The 19,967-nt window shown below is 39.6% G+C and overlaps 1 protein-coding gene across 2 annotated transcripts in view; it reads left to right on the top strand.

Annotated features, from left to right (window-relative positions):
• Positions 1-19,967, top strand: part of pou6f2 (POU class 6 homeobox 2) — a 115,529-nt gene that overhangs the window by 8,854 nt on the left and 86,708 nt on the right. For both annotated transcript variants that reach the window (XM_036125387.1, XM_036125388.1), the window contains 2 exons: positions 4,558-4,655; positions 17,222-17,441. In XM_036125387.1, coding sequence (XP_035981280.1) covers positions 4,558-4,655; positions 17,222-17,441 — 318 coding nt within the window. The remainder of the gene's footprint in view (positions 1-4,557; positions 4,656-17,221; positions 17,442-19,967) is intronic.

Below are 19,967 nucleotides of genomic sequence, written 5' to 3'. Positions count from 1 at the left end.
TTAGAACAGCTGCTGAAAATAATATAGATTCACGTTAGGATTTATTTTATTTTGATGCACCTTCACTTTCCTACATCAGGACTGTCCATGTTTTTCACAACAACAAATACTTCGAGACAGTTTTGTCAAAAATGTCTCTTTCGGTTAGTGAGGGAAAACTGTGCAGCAACGGGAGAAGGACAACTATGGGTTGTTTTTGTTGTAGTTGCTTTAGGATGCGGACCAAAACAATCGTACCAGAACCGTTTGGAGGAGCTGGTCTCGGTACGGTTCCAAATAAACTTTAGAGTGGTTCTTCAATAGTGTGAATGTGTATCCTATCTTGACCCAACACCACTACCAGAGCAAAGCTGCAACCTTGAGCCTAACCCTGGCATTGCATTACGGGATTTGGTGGAGTAAAAGGGGGGGGAAAAACACGTAAACAAAGGCTTTGCAGCTTTTTCATAAAGCATAAAGTCAAATGCAACTTTCTAGACATCTTCTCAAAATATTCAATATACTTCTCCAATAATTTTGCATGAAAGAGTTCCCAGAAAATATGATCTGATACAAATTCTCCATATTTTGGACGAGCTCTGAACAATGTTTTCACACCTGGTTCTTCACTCCGAACACATCTGACCAATCAACAGGTTGAATGTTTTCGCCTGGTTTGTAGTGACAGGTAGTGGTTAGCTTGGAGTTTGTAAAATGTTACGAGTTAGCCACCCATCAATCGATTCAGACCAGCGTAAACTGAAACTATAGGTGTGAAAATGCCCTGAGAGTTTAGCTGCTAAATCACATCAAACTGATTCTGGTCCTGATTATGGTCAGATCAGAGTGGGACTATATTTAGTTGAGAATTTTACAGTTTAAAGCTCTGCTTAAAATACTGTGTTAATGGACACATACATTCTACATTTAAAATTTAAATAAGAAAAAAAAACATACCTGAGATGGGAAAATTTACAATTCAATTAAATTTTATTTATATAGCGTCAATTCATGATCATGATACATGTCATCTCAAGGTACTTTCCAAAGTCAAATTCAATCACATAACAAAAAAGTTTCCTATCTAAGGAAATCCAGCAGATTGCATGGATTTGACAAGCAGCATTCACTCCTCTTGAAAGAGCGTAGAGCCACAGTGGACAGTCGTCTGCATTGTTGATGGTTTTGCAGCAAACCTTCATACTGAGCATGCATGAAGCGACAGTGGAGAGGAAATCTCCCCTTTAACAGGGAGGAAAAACCTCCAGCAGAACCAGAACTAGATGATGTCACAGCTAACAGAACACAGATCCAGGTGTAACTACTTTGAAGAAGAAAAATAGAGAACAAAAAAGGTAAAAGATGAAATAACAATCAAGCAATGCAAATTGGAGAACCAGTAGGAAAACTCAGCAGAGTGAGAAAAATAGTCCCTGATGTGTCTCCAGGCAGCCTAACCTATAGCAGCATAACTATAGAGGTAGCTCAGGGTAACATGAGCCACTCTAAACTATAAGCTTGGTCGAAAAAGGAAACAACTGTTGCTAATTTACCAATCATACACATAATATATTCCTCTTTGTATGTGCTCATACAGTCAAAATTTGACATCTCCAATCTAGCTTTGTTTGCCAAGAAGAAATAGTCATTAGTCCTTGTTGTTACATTAATTGATAAAAGTAAGATTGAAAACAGTGTTGGTTAAAAGGAATTAGATGTTGTTTATCTAATGGGCGGTGGAGGACATCTACAGTTGTCAATGAGGTCATCACATTAAATGGTTAAAGAAAACTTGTGTTGATATGATAATTAAAAGCATTTATTAGAGAAATCCTGACAGAATCCTGAGTGGTGCAACAAATTATTGCCCGTCACAGAATGACCTTCAAAGGGTCAGAGAAGGTCAAATGTTTTTTGGGGTCTTGAAGCAGGAAAGACACATGAAGACGGATGTTTACATGAATATTAATGCCAACTTAGTTATTTGCTAAAATAGGATGAAAAAGATGGTTTTACAGCAGGAAGGGTAGACACATCATTTTCCTCACTGTTTAATTAATGTTCTCAAAGAAAAAATGCACATTTGCTAAAATCAGAAGTGGCAGATTAAACTACCTAAATTGGTCATAAATCCCTGATCAGTACCTCTCTAGTGTAAGTAATGTGGAAATGTGGTTGGAGAGTGAAAGGTGAAAAGCCCTCCTCATATTGACTTTTATTGACGTCTTCAAGGGCTTTTCTCCACCAAAGTGGTTCCAGTGCTGAACCAGAGCTGGTGCTAAAGCCTGTTTTTAACAGATTCTGTAAAAGTGGGGGAAAAAAACGGTGCTTTTCCACAATCCAAGACTCGATTTGGATCCGTGTCATCGCATCAGTATAAATGTCTCATCCAGTAGATGTTGGATCCTCCATGTTTTAATGTAGGTTTTACTGATAAATGGCAATGCACAAACAGAATTGAACAAAAATGACAAAAATCACATTGTTTATGTTTTTCAAACACCTGGAAAAATAGCAGCTACTAAGATATGATGCTCTGATATCCATCCATCCATTTTCTAACTCGTCTATCACTAGTGGGGTTGTGAGAGGGTGCTGGTTCCTATCTCTAGCTGTCAATGGAGGCGGGGTACACCCTGGACAGGTCGCCAGTCTATCGCAGATGGCTCTGATATCTCTACCTTAATTTATTAATTCTGTTTTAATAAGTCTCAATCAGCTGATATCTCCAACAACAGCGCTGAGAGGCCAAAGTTACACATCAAGCAAGATTCAGCAAGGTTTATTTGTACCCCTGTAACGATGAATGATTTTAAAAATAAGCGAGGGGAAGACGAGAGCCCAATGTTTTATTAATGTTTAAAGTGTTTTTATGCGTTTGGGTTTAAATTAAGCAGATCATAAACACAGTCTAACTTCAAACGTGGAGCTCAGAACGGTTTGATTGGTTGCTGCCGGTTTTAATGGGTCCACTTCTAGTTTGGTTGGTTCATTGGTGCTGGAGTCGTTGTGGAAACATGAAGAACTAGCAATAAGCAAATACTAGCGCCAGTTTAGCACTGGAATCATTATGGTGAAAAAGGGAGCTCCACATCTCAAAGGTGTCTGCAATTCGAACATGTTTTTAGAGCCTGGATACAGACGAGGACTAAGCAAGCTGAAAAAGCCACGACCATGTCCAGGGCCATCAGGCGCTTGGTGGGGAAGACCTGCATTGTGTTTGTGAAAAGAACCAGGAGAGAAGAAAGCAGGGGGATTAATAAAAACAGACCAGAAGCCTGTTTGAAAAAGGCTGTAGCTTCACATCAAACCGATTTTATTTTGGCTTGAATCACGACACACATTTTATGCTCAATTAGCATTTTTTTTAATTATGAATTTCATTAAAATCAATGAAAGGATCATAATGTTGGAGAAATAAGAAATAATGATAGGCTTTATTGATCTCACATTGGAGAAATTCACATGTCACATCGGCTCAGTAATCAGAAGAAGAAGGTGTCCAAGTAGGACAAGGTGCATCAGGTATATACAGTGTGTCCTCGTAGATAGAAGAAGTAGATAAGAAAATAAAAATATAAAAATAGAAATAAGGCAAAGGAATGTCTTATGTACATTCACGGTGACTTATATACATTGACATATATTCAGGTGTAATAGCAGCAGAAGTCACTTCTTTCAGGATTATTGCACAGTGTATTAAATAGAATTGCACATCAATTGTGCTATTCTATTCTAGTCTATTCATATTATTTTATGGGTTTGGATAAACACAACACGTGAAATTCACTCATCCAGCCTAAATATTACAGCGTGGGGTGTCTTGTTTTTCCCACAGTCATCAGATGCGGGGCTTCCGCGTCAAATTCCTGTGGACTGCGGGGGGGGGGGAAACCCCCTCCGACAGTCCAGCGTGTCTACGGCGAGGTATCACGAGATGCTGATATCATGCAGGTAGAAGTTTAAGGGTCAAATCAGCCTCTCGGACCTTTTAGAGCAGCCCGCGCTGGATGCACTGCTGAGAGATTACGTGAGATAGAGATTGCTATGATAACCAATCATCTGTGGCCTTTATTTTCCCTGCAGCCATCAGCAAGCTTATTATCATGTCCCTGTCTGCTCAGCTCCACTCTGCCCTCATAGCAAACAGGTCTAATTGTGTCTCATAGCTGCGGGCTCACAGCAGAGGGGGGGGGGGGAGTGGGCTTAGATGAGTGATACTCAGCGATGTAAATGGCTGAATAATATGGCCCCAGCGTTTGCGGTGGAGCTCTATCTCTCTGCGGTAATCTAGGCCATCGGGGACCCGCCAGTATGCATCATCCACCATCAATGGGTCTCTCTGCTGGTTGGTAATTTATTCAGTGCTACAGTGGTTATTGATAAAGCACTTAAGTACAAATTCCTCCCCCCCCTCTCCCTGCCGCCCTCTCTACTCAGCGCTGTAATATCACAGCTCGGTGTGTGTGCTCTGTGTTTATCTGCTTATGAAGTCTGCGCTGATCACAGGTTGAATCTTTGTTTACGCTCTAATTTGGGCTTTTTTCTGCAACGCTCTGTGCCCCGCCTCTCTTTCAGGAGTTCGTGACGGATCAGTTCAGTCTGACGCCAGCAGCAGTCCGTCTGAGCAGAGTCAGCTGGGACAGTCTCACCCTGGGTACCCGATGGGCCCGCAGGTGAGTGGGAGCGTAAAAAAAAACAAACAAAACGCACAGATAAAAGAACATCTTGGTTTTACTAACCAGTTAATAGGATTTGTTGCCATTAAACATAAATAAATAAGTGTATTTACCTAGATAAACACTTAGATGAATGCATATTTCTGTTTTAGATCAGTTTTATTTTGCAGGTCACAGTTCAGATTAGAAAACAATAAATGTGGCCAGCTTTAGATGGAGTTCCCACTCCTAGAGCTTTATAACACAGGGAAAAAAAAAAAAAAGCAGCTGAACACACTTTTATTTAGACAAGCAGTTAGTTAAATTTATGTATTTTTGATGCTTTCCTTGTAAGCTGTTACTGATGTTACTGTTTGGTAATTTTACACTAATAAATTCACTTTCTGATATTTATTTTTGAAAATATAAATAAAGTTTACTTACTTTGTGAAAAAATAAAATAAAAAAAATAACACAGTTTATGCAGGTTTCTTTCATATAAAGTCATGTTAAATAAATTGAAATACTGTTAAGTATATTATACAGATAAATTCCACACATACTTTTGTTTTCCAGCCTTTATTTCTGTTAATTGTGATTATTATTTGCTTACAACAAATGAAAACGCAACATTTAAGAATTAAAATGCTACATCTGACCAATAAGAAAACATTTTAAATACAGAAATGTGGGCTTCATGAAATGTATGTTTAAGTTTGTTGTTTTCATAAAGTCCTTTTAATCTGACAAACGAGCCTCGCTCAAAGCTTGCTAGTAAATATGCCTGTTCGTAATGTGATACAATTATAAATTACTGTTTCAAATTGGGTTTCAGATACCTGATCATCGCATCAGCATCCAGTTAAACTCTAAATTATTCATACTCCTGGCATATTTATATTAAAAATTATTTTCATTCAATCCAAACACCTTGTGTCTGACATGAAATGGGATAACTTTGTCTAAAAAGATAATGAAATGATGTAAAATGAGGACCAATTGATCAATTATTTACATTTTGCATTATCTATACCCTTCAGATCAGGGGAAAAAAATGTCTTGCCGTTATTTCTTGGCACTGATTATGATTGCTGACCAGCTTTTTGCATGTTTTCACTGGGATGATGAGCTCCAGGTATTTGATGCAGGAAAGCCTCCTTCCCATCACCCTAATCTTTTACTCCCTCCACAAGTTCTCTGTCAGATTCAAGTCTGGACTCTCTGGCTGGGCAGCTCCAAAACCTTAATAACATTTCCAGTCAGAAGAAACATGGTTGTTAAATTCATACTTTAAATCTTAATCTGACAGGAGTATGAATAACGTTGGTCTTAACTGTATCTTGTGAGCACAAAAGCAAAGCATCAAATATCTTTGAACAAGAAAACTCAAAATAGCTCTTCTTTTACCAGATGATGTTTTGAATTTTCTTTACATAAAATCATTTTTCCGTTTTCTTTTGAAAATTATGAGAACATATTTTAAGCAGGAACAGCCTCTGATGTTGTTAATGTAATGTTACCATAAACTCCACCATTACATGTCCTTCTGCAGCTCATTAAGTGTTAACTTGTTTCCAATCTTGCAGTTAACCTTTGCCCTGCAAGGTGAATTCTCAATTCACAAACACACAAGAATCCAACATGTACCGCTTTGGCTTCAACCGTTTGGGCCAATCACGTTGCAGTATTATGGTTTAAGGCGGGACATATCAGCTGTGATGAAAGCAAGACCGGCTGAGCCCACAGGCGAACCAACATAAACATGGCAGCGCTGGAGGACGCCCGCGTAGACGCTGCTATCACCTCTGTTCTGTCAGAATCCATGATTTCATCTTTGAAAGAAGAACAACAAAATGTCCCTTGACCAGCTTACCTTGTGGTTTCTCATGACGCCGGCTGCAAACGTTTTAATTTCATACCATGATCGGCTAACTAGAGTGCTGCACATTATCAGTCCGGCTGGCCAGGTTAATTTGCCTTAAAAAAGAAAGAAGAAACAACACAACTCAGATTTCAATTTATCTTCTGAATGATTGAAAGCCTTTAAATAACTTAATTTAAACCTTAATTAGTTACAGTTTACTAACTCCTGATCAGAATAACCCTTACTGAAGGGGGAAGCTTTACTTGTTGAGTATTGGTGATTTTTACATTTGAAAGTGTTTCATTTCAAAATATCCTAAACCTAAATATGAATTTGTTTAAACTAAGATTGTGTTTATCTATAGATTCATTTGATTTATTGAGAATGAACATTTCAGTCGCTCAACACCATGTGCAGCATTGACTTTTTTTCAGGTAGACTGTTATTCGGATATGCTCAAATATACTATATGTTGAAATCCCTCCTATAAGCGATTAAGTAATAGAATACAAACGATTAGATAACACATTAAAACTGGTTGCTAGATTGTAAATTTAGAAAGTTTGTGAAAACTTGCACATTTCTGAAATAATACATTTACTTGTATTTACAAAATTAGCAATGCACACAAAGTGCAAACATAAGCTCAAGCAATCCTCCTGCATGTGTTAAAAATGTTTAGCTTTATTTAAAAAAGGAGTCTTGCAACAGATCAGCACCTGGTTTATTACCTCTGAGTTTTGTAATTTCTTGGGGATGCAACAAAAAGATTACTGACTTATTTTTCTGCAGTTTTATGCTGAGCTCTAGTTCAATAGTGGGTCCCTGTTCGTTAACTCATATTCTTTTTATTTTATTTTTACCTTTTAGTTATTTTTCTTTAATTCAATTCAGATGAACAAATAACCACTGGGTTTTAATAATTTTCAACTGATTAGTCTACATTCATATAGTCAGACTCACATCCAGTTACACATAATCCAGTTCTACCCTGACTATAACGCAGTTTAGTCTGATTAAGTTCATTTTAAAGTAACACAAGTTAAAAAGTTGTCTGCAAAAAGAAGAGCAGCCAGTAGCATGGAGTTAATGACTTTATTCAAATCCTAGTTAGCTGCTGTTACGGTGGTAGCTACTCTTCCAGGTGTTCACACACAGATTATCTTTTTGATGATTTTATGTTGGTTTTAAGTTATTAGTGTGGCTGATGTGTCCTAATCTGTCCTATTCTGTATCATTACAGATGAGGACAGTATATTTCCAAAAGTATTTACCCATGATTCATGCATGAATTTGAGTGACATCCCATTCTTAATGAATGGGAAAACATTGGCCCCTACTGGAGGAGGTTCCTCGTCACACCTGAAGCTTCAGGACTGTGTTTATGGGAATGCTGGACCAGTCTTCACCAAGCACACCTGGATTGTCAGCAGGTGATGTTGGACAAGAAGGCCGAGCTCAGAGTCTCAGCAGTTTCTCATTCTATCTGGTCTGGATGGGGACTCCATTTCCACTGAGTTAAAAACATAAAATTCTCCAACATGTCCTGGTGTCCTGGAGCATTAGGAGCTCCTTTCACTGGATCTAAGGAGCAGAGTCCAACTCCTGAAAAACACACCCATAACCCTTCTGCAGCAAACTATACGTGTCTCAGGTCAATCAGGCAAGGGATGCTCTCTTGAAAACTGTCAAACCTAGACTCATCCGTTAGGTTGTCAGACAGGGAGCCAGGGCTCGTCAATCCAGAGAACATGTCTCCACTGCTCTTGAGTTGAATGGTGGCATGCTCTACACCACTGCGTTCATCACTCTGCATTGTCCTTGGAGATGCGAGGCTTGGATGCAGCAGCATGCAGCCAGAGAAAACCTTTGCATGAAGCTCTTCCCTCACAGTACTAATCTGAAAGCCACATGAAACATGGAGGTCTGCAGCTACTGACCCTGCAGAGAGCGAACACTTTTGCCTCGGTGTGCACTGACAGACACTCTATAGTTGTGCAAGGTGTTCCAGTTCTTATTGTTCTTATTTGCTTCTTCCACTTTGTTATAATGGCAGTAAGGCAAGGCAAGGCAAGGCAAATTTATTTATATAGCACAATTCAGTACAGAGACAATGCAAAGTGCTTTACATGATTAAAATATAGGATTAAAAGCATGTAGGGATATAATGTAGAAACAAAAAAAAGAACATTTAAAAACAGTAAAACAGTTTAACTTGAACATTCAAAGGCAATTTTATACAAATGTGTTTTTAATCTTGATTTAAAGGAACTCAGGCTTTCCGCACTTTTACAGTTTTCTGGAAGTTTGTTCCAGATAAGTGGAGCATAGGAACTAAATGCTGCTTCTCTGTGTTTAGTTCTGGTTCTAGGTATGTAGAGCAGGCTGGAGCCAGAAGACCTGAGTGGTCTGGAGGGTTTATACGCTGATAACAAGTCTGTGATGTATTTAGGTGCTAAGCTATTCAGGGATTTATAGACTAAAAGAAGGATTTTAAAGTCTATTCTCTGAGATACAGGGAGCCAGTGTAAGGACTTTAGAACTGGGGTGATGTGCTCTACTTTCTTAGTCTTAGTGAGGACGCGGGCAGCAGCGTTCTGGATCAGCTGCAGCTGTCTGGTCCACTTTTTAGGCAGACCTGTGAAAACACCATTGCAGTAATCGATTCTACTAAATATAAACGCATGGATTAGTTTTTCCAGATCCTGCTGAGACATCAGTCCTTTAATCCTGGAAATGTTCCTCAGGTGATAGAAAGCCGACCTTGTCACTGTCTTTAGATGCTTTTGAAGGTTCAGGTCTGAGTCCATTACTACTCCCAGGTTTCGGGCCTGATCAGTGGTTTTTAGCTGAAGCGACTGAAGCTGTGTGCTAACTTTTGATCTCTCCTCTATTGGTCCAAAAATTATTACTTCTGTTTAACAGTTGACAGCAAAAATATTTAGCAGTGATGAAACTTTGTGACTGGCCTGGACAGGACAGGTGGCTTCCTGTTATAGTACCAGTCTAGAATCCGCTAAGATCTTTTCCCAGATGTTTTTTAGAAGCAGTTTGCATGCCCAGTTGTTTGGTTTATACAGATGTGGCCATGGAAGTGAAAGGAACTCCTGAATTCAATGATTTAAAGGGTTGAGCAAATACTTTTGGCAATATTGCATCCAAGCTTTTTGTTGTTTTGTTGGGACATCTGTCTCCTCAATCATCAACTACAGAAACGGGTGCAGAGCGCAAACGCCAACAGAGGCCGAACACACACGCATTTTTTTTTTTGTTGTTGTTGAAACTTTCTATCGAAGTTATGTTGAGTAACATCTACACCTTTCAGAGCAATTATTAGAGAACGCCTGCAGGTTGAATGGGTGAAGCTTCCTAAGAGGCTCATTTTATGCATGTTCTCTCAGTGCCTGTTGTGCGTGGAACACACAAACGCCCCTGAGTGAATGCTACGGTGCGAAATGTTAAAATATTTAGTCACCATACATCATCTTCAAATGTAATTGAGCTGCGGCACTAACAAGCTGACAATACAGGCTCTGTCACAACAAGCAGGGAGCAAAGAGCCCGAGCCCGCAGCCTTGTTAATAGCTCAATCAGGCATTGTCCTATCCGATTGGATTTATTGGCCTGGTGCCCCGGCGATGCTTAATGAACATCTATCTCGTTAGTGTTGCTCCATGTCACCAGTCGACGCACACAGGGCATCTCATGTTTCCTTCACGCTGTTTAATAAGGCCATTCTCCATGCTTTCAGCGTTGCTCAGCGGCAATCAGTCCTCATCAGGACCCAAAAAAAAAAAAAGAGGAAAGATGAGACAACACGAGAGCTGGTGAGCTTAGCTAGGGAGGTTTAATTGTTGAGAAATCCCCCACTTAAAGACCACGTTTTCTCTTTAAGTTTTCTGATTACGTGAGCCTGGTAAAAGACGGCGTTTTAGTTTTTTAAGATACGAAAAAAGTCAAGAGGCAGAGCAGCAGAAGCAAAAGAGCACTTACAGTGTGAGCCTCAGCAGGCGGCTCTCGACAGTCACCGTCTAATATATTAATGCTGTCAGTACAGTCTGTGAAGCTAACACTTTTCAGAAACAAAAGCGCTCCGTATGCCGTACCCAATTCTCCCGCTTCAGGATCAATATGTTGTGATAGATTCTCGCCCCAGAGCCGGATATTGTTCGAACAACCATTATCTGATGGTAGTTTACCCAACATGAATCTACCTTCTTTCTGTTTCCCAATTGCAGTCGGGATGACAAAAGTCTGCTATCTGTGTGATTATGGGCAATTTCTCAGTGCCACAGCTGCCAAGCAGATGGAGGGGCCTATTCCCCCCTGATGAGCAGAGAGACAGGGTAGAACATCCAGTCCAGAGTGGGGCTGCTTCCTCTTCCAGGGCTCAACACTTACCCTGTCCGTGTGTCTGTGGGGCTCCTAGGAGACCACTTCTCAACACTTAGCTGTCAGGTCTTCCAAACGCTGTACAGCAGCTTTCCAGCAGCACCTACAGAGACGGTAAAGGGTTTTAAGGCCATAAGCCAGAAGGTGGATTGCTTCTAAATCTGGATAAGTGATGCTTTGGGTTCTTAACTCAGTGAGCGAACTGAGATGCATTGCTTTCCAAAGATATTCATACCCAATGAACTGTCTCACATTTTGTCACGTCACAACTAGAAGCTTCAATGTATTTTAATGGGGTTTAATGCGACAGATCATCATAAAATTGTGATTATGCACTGTGTGGCCCATCGTAACTCTGGAGGAGCCGTGGAGAGTCGCAGCTCATGTGGGAGAATCCAGAGAGGACAGCTATAAGTCAGGCACTCAACTAACCTCGCCCTTTATAGAAGAAGAATAAACCCATTATTGAAAGAAACCCATAAGGAGTCCTGTTTCCACTTTTTCAAGAGCCATGCAGGGCAGGGAATCTCAAACTTTTCATCACCAGGAACCCCTTAGCAGCGGTGCATTTTTTCCAAGAACCCCTTTAGATTCCTTATACTGATAGTATTTATATATATATATATATATATATATATATATATATATATATATATATATATATATATATATATAGATATATATATAAAATATATATATATATATTTATTTATTTATTATATATTATATATAATAAATATATATATATATATATATTTATTTATTATATATTATATATATAATAAATATATATATATATATATATATATATATATATATACACTTAATATTAGAGATTTGGTGGAGGTTTTATTAGATATTCTTTCTCGATAAAGCCAAACTCTTCCAAATTGTAGCTGATTAGGCTTTTACCTCACTTGATGAAGTGGACAGAGTGAAATATTTTCCATAGTGTTAGTTAGCTCAAACCCGATGCATCCTCAGCAGTGCCTCCTCAGGCCCGACAACATGCCTTTCATGGACCCCCAACCCGTGGTTTGCGGACCCCCGGAGGTCCATGGACCCCAGTTTGAGGGCCGCTGATGTAGGGGACTCTACAAACTTGTTTTATGAGGTGTTTTAGTCTGATAAACTAAAAATCCAATGGATGGAGCTAAAAACAGGACAACTGTGAAGGAAATCCCATTAAAGTTTGCAAAAATGTCAGACTAGTCGACAGATGCTCTTCATCCAATCAGACGGGGTTTGAGCTATGTTGTTCAGAAGAGTACGCAGAAATTTGTGGCTCTAAATTAATAATGTAATAGAGACATGCCTTAAAACAATTGAAGTTGTAATTTTATCAATGTGTTTTCTATGTATTAAGATGGCTTAATACACATAAAGGCCACACCTTTCAGCTTTATGAAAAAGAAAAAAAAGAAAACTAAATCTCCCTTAACTACCAATTCAGTACTATATTGGTTGCCAACACGGATCGGCAACCTGCTGCTCCAGAGCCGCAAGTGGCTCTTTGGACCTTTATAACTTTGGCTAAAACTGATGGCTTGACATATATGACTGTACATAGCAACAAATGCAGGTTTTAGCAGTTTTTCGATTTTTCCATGAAGTAATTGCATCTAATTTTCATACCAGAACGACTGATTGTACCAGTAATATATACTCTATTTTTCTTGTCATTATGTAAGAAAGTATTTGCTTTTTTCCCCCCACAAATATCAACATCACATTGAAGGAAATGTCTCCAATCTCCTCTTGCAATTTTTATTTCCAAACCCAAAAAATAAGGTCGGGGAAAGTGCTTTCTTTAAGAATCACCGTAAATTGCTATAGTAGATAACAAAAAATGATAAGTTGTCTTTTCTCAAAAGGTCATGTAGCAATTACTAAATGAAACAAATACGTTTTATTTAGCTGGACTGAGGGCAAAAATGGCTCTTTGGATCGTAAAGTTGCCGACCCCTGGTCTATGAGGTAAACTACCCATAAAATGCATTAAAGTTTCTAAATGTTACAACGCAAAAAAAACAAGTTTAACAGGTATAAACATTTGGGTTTAGGGATGCGTTTGGATTCAAATTGAGATATTTCAGTTCTACCTGAATTTGTTCTCTTGTCGGATCCTGATGAGCGTATTAGCAGTCATCTCACCTCACGATCACCACCTAAACACCAGAGATTTCTGCGGTGCTTTCTCCTGGCAGCTCCCGGCTTCCCTAAAGCTGTCTGTAATGATAAATAAATCAGCGCTGCATCTCGTAATTGTCGGATTGTCTTTTAATGTTATTCCCTTTCTATCCGAGGCTGTCTTTACTGTCAAGCTGGGCAATCTCATTTTGTTTGATTCACAGATGAAATGTTTGAGAAACCCCTTTGATTGGGCGCTGCGTGTATTTGAGATTAAATTCAGTCAAAAAAAAAAAAGCGAGATTACAAATGTGTCACTCCCCGCTAAAAGAACGTATCGTCTGTGTTTCTGTCCCTTTGAGGATTCTCTGAGCGCCCGAATTATTAATTCATCTTTTAAAGTTAATGGCAAAAGCCATTATGAATGCTCTCAGATGCTTCAGATTGCCATTTGTTATGCACTGGTGTTGTATATCAAAGCAAATGTTGAGGAGGAGGAATGCTTTACGGTGTTTCTGAGCAATCCTGTCAGCAGCCCTCAACCTCTCTTTGTAACAGCATACAAGTTTTCATTTGTTTTTTCGCGGCCTGGGATCTGTTTGTGATCGCGTGCATGCTGGAGTAGGTGCAAGCACTCTGAAACGTGCAAACCTATCACTGTGACATGTCTGTCACCTAGGTGCACCCGGTCCTAAGAGCGGAGTGGACTCTTCTCACCAGCCAGCCTGCTCGGCATCCTGCACAAGCTGCAGAACCACCATGCAAAAACAAAGCAGATAGCTGACAATTGGAGTTAAAGGCTTGTGAACTTTGGCGTGCGCAGTGCAACCAGGCGTGTCCTCCAACGTCTGCGGCAGCCTGCTTTACTGTGAACGCGATACAAGCTGACATAATGCTTTTATTATTTTATTTCAGGCAATTCAATTCCGTGTTTACGCCGGGAGTTTTGTTGAACTTTGCAATATCGTCGGCCTCTCCTGTCTCATGTTGCCTGTACGAATCCATCTGACATGAACAAATGCTGACGTAATTTCAAAAAGGTTGCATTGGATTGACTTAAATTTATCATCCCTGTGTCGTTCTGTAGATTTTAACCAGCAGTTTAAAGCGCATATATATATATATATATATATATATATATATATGTCAACCTGTTGGTTTTGAGGGGACATTTCAAGTGAGTTTTTACTGAAAAGCATCTAAGAGAGATTCTCCTGATAACACATCAGTACCCTCTGAGTATTCCTGCAACAATCTCCCTTTAACATAAACGAACAAAGTCAAGATGGGCAAAGACCGATGTTGTAACCCTCCCCAAAAGAGCAAAGTGCTGCTGCCCATTTCAAGCACATTATTCAATGTTAGCAGTGATTTGTTCAGGGGGAAACTGATTTTTCACCCAGTCTCTATAAAAGATCAACTCCTAGCTTTCTTACAAAGATGGAGTTCTGACCTGAAACAGCATTTCACAACGTTCGACTGCTGATACGTGCATCCATCAAAACGCATTCACCCATATAACAGCTTCTTTATTTGTCTCACTTAAGCATTTTATATTTTTACATTGCACTTGGTGCAGTCAAGTCTGGTGGATTGGTCTCTTTAAGCCAGTCTTGAAGGGAAAAAAATTACCTAAGATCACATGTCAATCTTCTGTACACCACTCTTTTTGCATATGCATTTAATAACATTTTCATTAGATTAAAATTAACAGTATAAAGATTAAATTCTACCCCACTTGGTTGGATCTGTAAAACCAAGTAGGGCAGAATTCAACTCTAAACAAGTATTCTTCAACTACTCTGAAAAACCTAAAAACTTTCTAAAATTCTGAGTGAGCATTTGCAGATGTACAATACTGCCCAGTTATAACTGTAATTCATTAGTTAAGTTCATATAATTGCTCAGGTGTTAGTGGAATTGCAAAATGCATGTAATTTATATTATATTACGAGGACGTTGTGAAAAAAAGGGAAGACAAAATAAAGGCCAGAAAAGTTTATTTGGTTTTCACCATTCATCGTCATTCAAACAACTTGTCAGAAATGAAAAAAAAATGTATAAGCACCAAATATGCCAAAAAGAAATAAAAACATTGCATAAAAGAATAAAAACATGAGAAATAATTGCATATGAAGGAACAAACTTTAAAATGACCAAATATAAGTTAATGAAAGGCTAATAAAACAGTAAAGCAATCGTTGGCCTTTATGGGAAAGCTGTGATACACAGAAATGTTTCCAGTACTGATTTAAAAGAGTCAGCTGTCTCTGTAACCTGGCCAGCCAGATAATGTGCAGCCCTCTCCGTTCTGCACATTATCAATCTGGTTCTGCTCCCATTGAATCCGTTTGGGGAAAGGAGGGACATTCAACAGAACTCTCTGAGCTGATTGGGCGAAGCGACACCTAGTGCCCGCCTACCAAAGTTTGCTTTTAGCCAATCACGGTAAATTAAAACATAAGAAGGAGACGTCATGACAAAACCACAATAAGCTGAGCTAGTCAGGCACTTCTTGCTGTTCTTCTTTTAAAGCTGAAATCATGGATTCACAACAGCAGCAGCTACGCGTGCGTCCTCCCGCCATAAACAACAATACTGCAACGTGATTGGCTCTAACCGTTTTTGGTTCGGACACAAACGGTGGAAGTCAGAGCGGTACAAGATGAAGTCTAGTGTGTATGTGAATGCACAAATACCATGCAAATTCATCTTTCAGGCAAAGTTACTGTTTCTGGACTGTTCCATTGCTGAGGAGCATATAAAATGCTCATTGCTCATAGGAAGTCGTGCAAATTTACGATGGAATCAGATTTCATTGGTCTAGAGTTTTTTTATATATTTTATATTTTCTGTATTTTCAGTTTTCATTATGTTATAGGTCACTTTGGGAATAAAAATCCCCCAAAACATGCTAAATTAGGTTATGATACTCCATGACTCTGTGTATTTGGCTAAATTGTAAGACAATATTTGACTATATTAGCATCTAAAAAGGCCCAAGGACAACTTCAGTTGTGTTAGTTCAAAAAATATCTGTGCGATTTGTTTGAAATTAGGTTCTTTTTATTGTGTTTACAAACAAAAATGACCAATAAACTCATAAATTATATTTTTATTTGTATCAGTGAATGCCATCAGCGCATAGAAACTGTTACTTTGGGAAGAACCCTCAGAGTTAACCATTTTTAGGAGGTGTTTATGTTTATGAATAAAATCAGAAGAAGCACTAAAGTTGTAAGAGGATTTTTTTTTTAAAGAAAACCGTATTCTCTACAAAAACATGTCAGCTGTTTGTGTATGCTGCTACTTTAAATCAGAGAGCAAGACTTCAGCAGATAACAGGAAGGCGAAACATGTCATAGAAATGTTGCTCAGTTTTATCAATTTGGGATTTTAACCCCTTTTAGTCTTGAAACCTGCTGGAATTGGAAATATTGGCAGTCTTTGGGAAATCTCACAGCCAAGGCGGGGATCTGCTCACCAACACTGATGTTCCCCAGTACTGACCCTAAACTGCGCTATTTACCTGTATTGCTGCAATAATTTTTTCTCTGTTTTTAAGAATTAAAGAGAACTATGTTGTACACCGTTTTTCTCTAGCACGCAAGAAATGGCATCCCCTCTGCACTTTAAAGACAAAGAAAAATAGAAAACTGTTCTTATATATTATTTTAAGAGGCCAAAATCTGTGTCGACAGATCAAAGCTTTAGAAAAACCAGAGATTCTGGATGTAATGTAACAAAACATATAGTTTTTATGACCATTAAAAAGAATATATATGTGATAGCTGCTTGACATGTAATGACTTGCCACACACACTGCAAAAACGGAACTAGAAATAAGTAAAATGTTCTTAAAATTTGTGTATTTGACCTTAATTTGAGCAGGTAAATAAGATGATTTGCCAATGGAATAAGAATTTTGCACTTAAAATAGGAACAACTCATCTCCATCATCTTATTTCAAGTGCAGGATGTCTAATTATCTTATTTTAGGGGTGAAAAAACTCATTCCATTGGCAAAAAATCTTATTTACCTGCTCAAATTAAGGACAAATACACTAATGTTAAGAACATTTTACTTATTTTTAGATCCGTTTTTGCAGTGCATGCCATGTATTTTTGCAAGTTCCAAAGAAATTCCTCTTTGCCTGGCCGACCAATCGTGGCGAGTCTGTCTGTGTGCCCTCTCCAGTCTCTCCTGGTGGCCCAGCAGCTGGCCAACGCAGTGGGCGGCGTGATGTCCGGGGCGGCGCCAGGCATGAACCAGCCCATCCTCATCCCATTCAACACGGGCGGACACCTCGGCGGGCAGCAGGGCCTGGTGCTGTCCCTGCCCACGGCCAACATCCAGAGCCTGGTGGCTGCTGCCGCTGCGGGGGGAATCATGACGCTCCCCCTCCAGAACCTGCAAGGTGAGAGACGGCGCGGGCGGGCATCAGCAGGAACACAGCCGTATGAGGGAGTCTATGGGGTCAGATAAAAAACAACAACAAAAAAAAAACACTTGAGTTGCAAATCTGTTTTATTTTTTATTTTACTTGAAGATTCAGAGAGCTTTAAAACTTAGTCCCAGACACAAGGAATGCTGCTTAGACTGGGACGTCTATGTTTACTATCTGAGATGGGAACTTTTTTTACACAGTGCTTTACAGCAGGTAAGAAACCTTGAGGGATTTGTATCCCAAAAAGCAACCATCCTGAAATTGCCTTAAGGTATAACCATATTAATTACAGGTCAGCGTTTTGCAGTGCAGACCAGAGGCACTTTATGCCTCTTTCCTGTGCATAAGAGTGCACCGTACTTCACTTCTTTTTTTTTTTTTTACCTCTTTTCCACCTCATCTGTCCATCCACATGGCTGTACTTATCCTTACCTTTTAAACTTTAATGCCCAAGTGTTCTCTTTTGATCATAGTTGTAAATGGTTTTCATTTTAATGTTTAAAACATTGTCTCTTTTATGCCATTAGATTGAGGGATGGATGGGAAAACTGTCACTCATGAATCTTAGATGAGAGAGCAGCACTAATGTAAAAAATTGTAAAGCGGTGTGTTTTTAGGATGCCGATTACAATAATGCCAGTGCAGCACAAAGTGCAGGGAATGCGGCTATCATGTGGGGAAATGGATGGGCAGATGGCCTTAGTGAGGAAATGTGGAGCTAGAAGCCTAATGGACACAAACATGCATAAATAACAACAGCCATCGCTGTGGGCAGAGCTTTTAATAAACCCGCATCTACCCACCGAGCCCTTCAATGTATCCGTCAGCAATGGACGATAATGGGCCCGGCAGGCTAGTCTGACTCGCACGTCAACACATCTTCGTTCTTGTCCACGAGGGACCAACCCGGAGGCTCCCGCGATCTGATGAACTGATCGACAAACACGTCGTCAAGAGTGTCAGAACTCCATAACGAACACCTCTCTGTCAGCGGAGAACAAGCTTTAGCAGAGACTCTGAACCCAACATCCTGATGAAATTCTTCAGCCAGAAGAAATAAGGGGGGGGGGGGAGAAAAAAATATGTTGTGGAGAAATGCCTTTGTGGCAGATCTTTTTTTAAGCGCGCGGACTGACAGAATGCCCGTTCGCACGTCCTTCTTTCTGAAGGGGATGCATTGAAGGGACCTCCGTGGAGAGAAAGTGACACAAGTCACGGGTGAAGCTAAATGTCTTGACTGTGTCCGGGGCCCTCTGGCCATGAGGCGCTCCTTCACTCTCCCCTGTCTGAGTTCATCACAGCTCCGCTGAATGAGGCCTGCTGGCACAGCACCTCTGTCAGACAACCGCGGCTCTGGCCTCTGCCCTGGTGCCCCCCCCACCCCCGCCCCTCCTCAGCCGCTCCGGGGCTGCAGGCCTGATTAATCACACATATAATACAGTGCTGCGCTGTCGCCAGGGAGCAGTCAGCTCATTTCACAACCTCCGGAGCGAGCGTGCTTTACAGCATTTACACGCTGCTTTCTAATTAGCATCAGATCAGAGGCGAGACAGCAGCCAGGCGCAATGATGAGGTACTGGGAGGAGCCCAGTCAATGTCTGTGTTTAAATGTAATGAGGCAGCTAATGACCAGCTAATAAGGCTGTTTGTATCGCAGAATGGCCGATGTAAGCTGGGGGAATGAACCTGCATGTTAGTAGTTTGTAGCTTCGAGCTTGGAGGAAGCAGGCAATAATCAGGCTTCAAAGTTAAATAAAATGAGGGTTTACCAGGGTTCCTGCGGATCCTTAAAAAGTCCTAAAAGGCATTGAATTCTGTAATATAAAACTAAGGCCTTAATTGGCATTGAAATGTCTTAAATCAGTCTTTCTTAGGTCTTAAAATTGTTACCAGCTCATAAATAGGATTTTATTTTTGTAATCCTTACCAAACAGTAAAATAATTGACACAATTATAATTTTTTAAATTTACCGAACGGCTCAATGTAACCATTATTGGTTCCATCACGATAGCGGAACCAATAAAAACTGTTGTGGTCGGACCATAGCTATGAAAAAGAGTTGGCACTGGTTATGTTGTGGTTTTTAAAACTGATTTATAGTTTATTTTAGTAAGGAACAAAACAAAGTTTGTGAATTCAGTTCAGTAGTTGTTAAAAAATATATCTGTAATTTGTGTTTTTTAGCTTTCTTCCTATATGGAATGTTTTAAAAATTTATTAAACATGTCTACTGGGCCAGAAAGTAATGGTTTATGTGAAAATAAACATTTGGGTGAAGTTGTCGCAACCAGGTTTATCTTGTTTATCGTGAAGTTGGTCTTAACTTTTTATTTCAAGTGGCATTAAAAAGTCTTGAATTTCACTTGCCTTATGCTGTAGGAACACTGTTATCATTGTCTGCCTTTTTTTTTGACACAATGCCAGCATTGGAGTCTGAAGTCAAATTCCTTGTTTGTACCCACGAACTTGGCAAACATAAATTTCTGCATATTGAC

This window comes from Fundulus heteroclitus, chromosome 21 (genome assembly GCF_011125445.2).
Source record: "Fundulus heteroclitus isolate FHET01 chromosome 21, MU-UCD_Fhet_4.1, whole genome shotgun sequence".
Classification (NCBI taxonomy): domain Eukaryota; kingdom Metazoa; phylum Chordata; class Actinopteri; order Cyprinodontiformes; family Fundulidae; genus Fundulus; species Fundulus heteroclitus.
The sequence above is the reverse complement of the archived record's forward strand: the minus strand, read 5'-3'. Positions and strand labels throughout refer to the sequence as shown.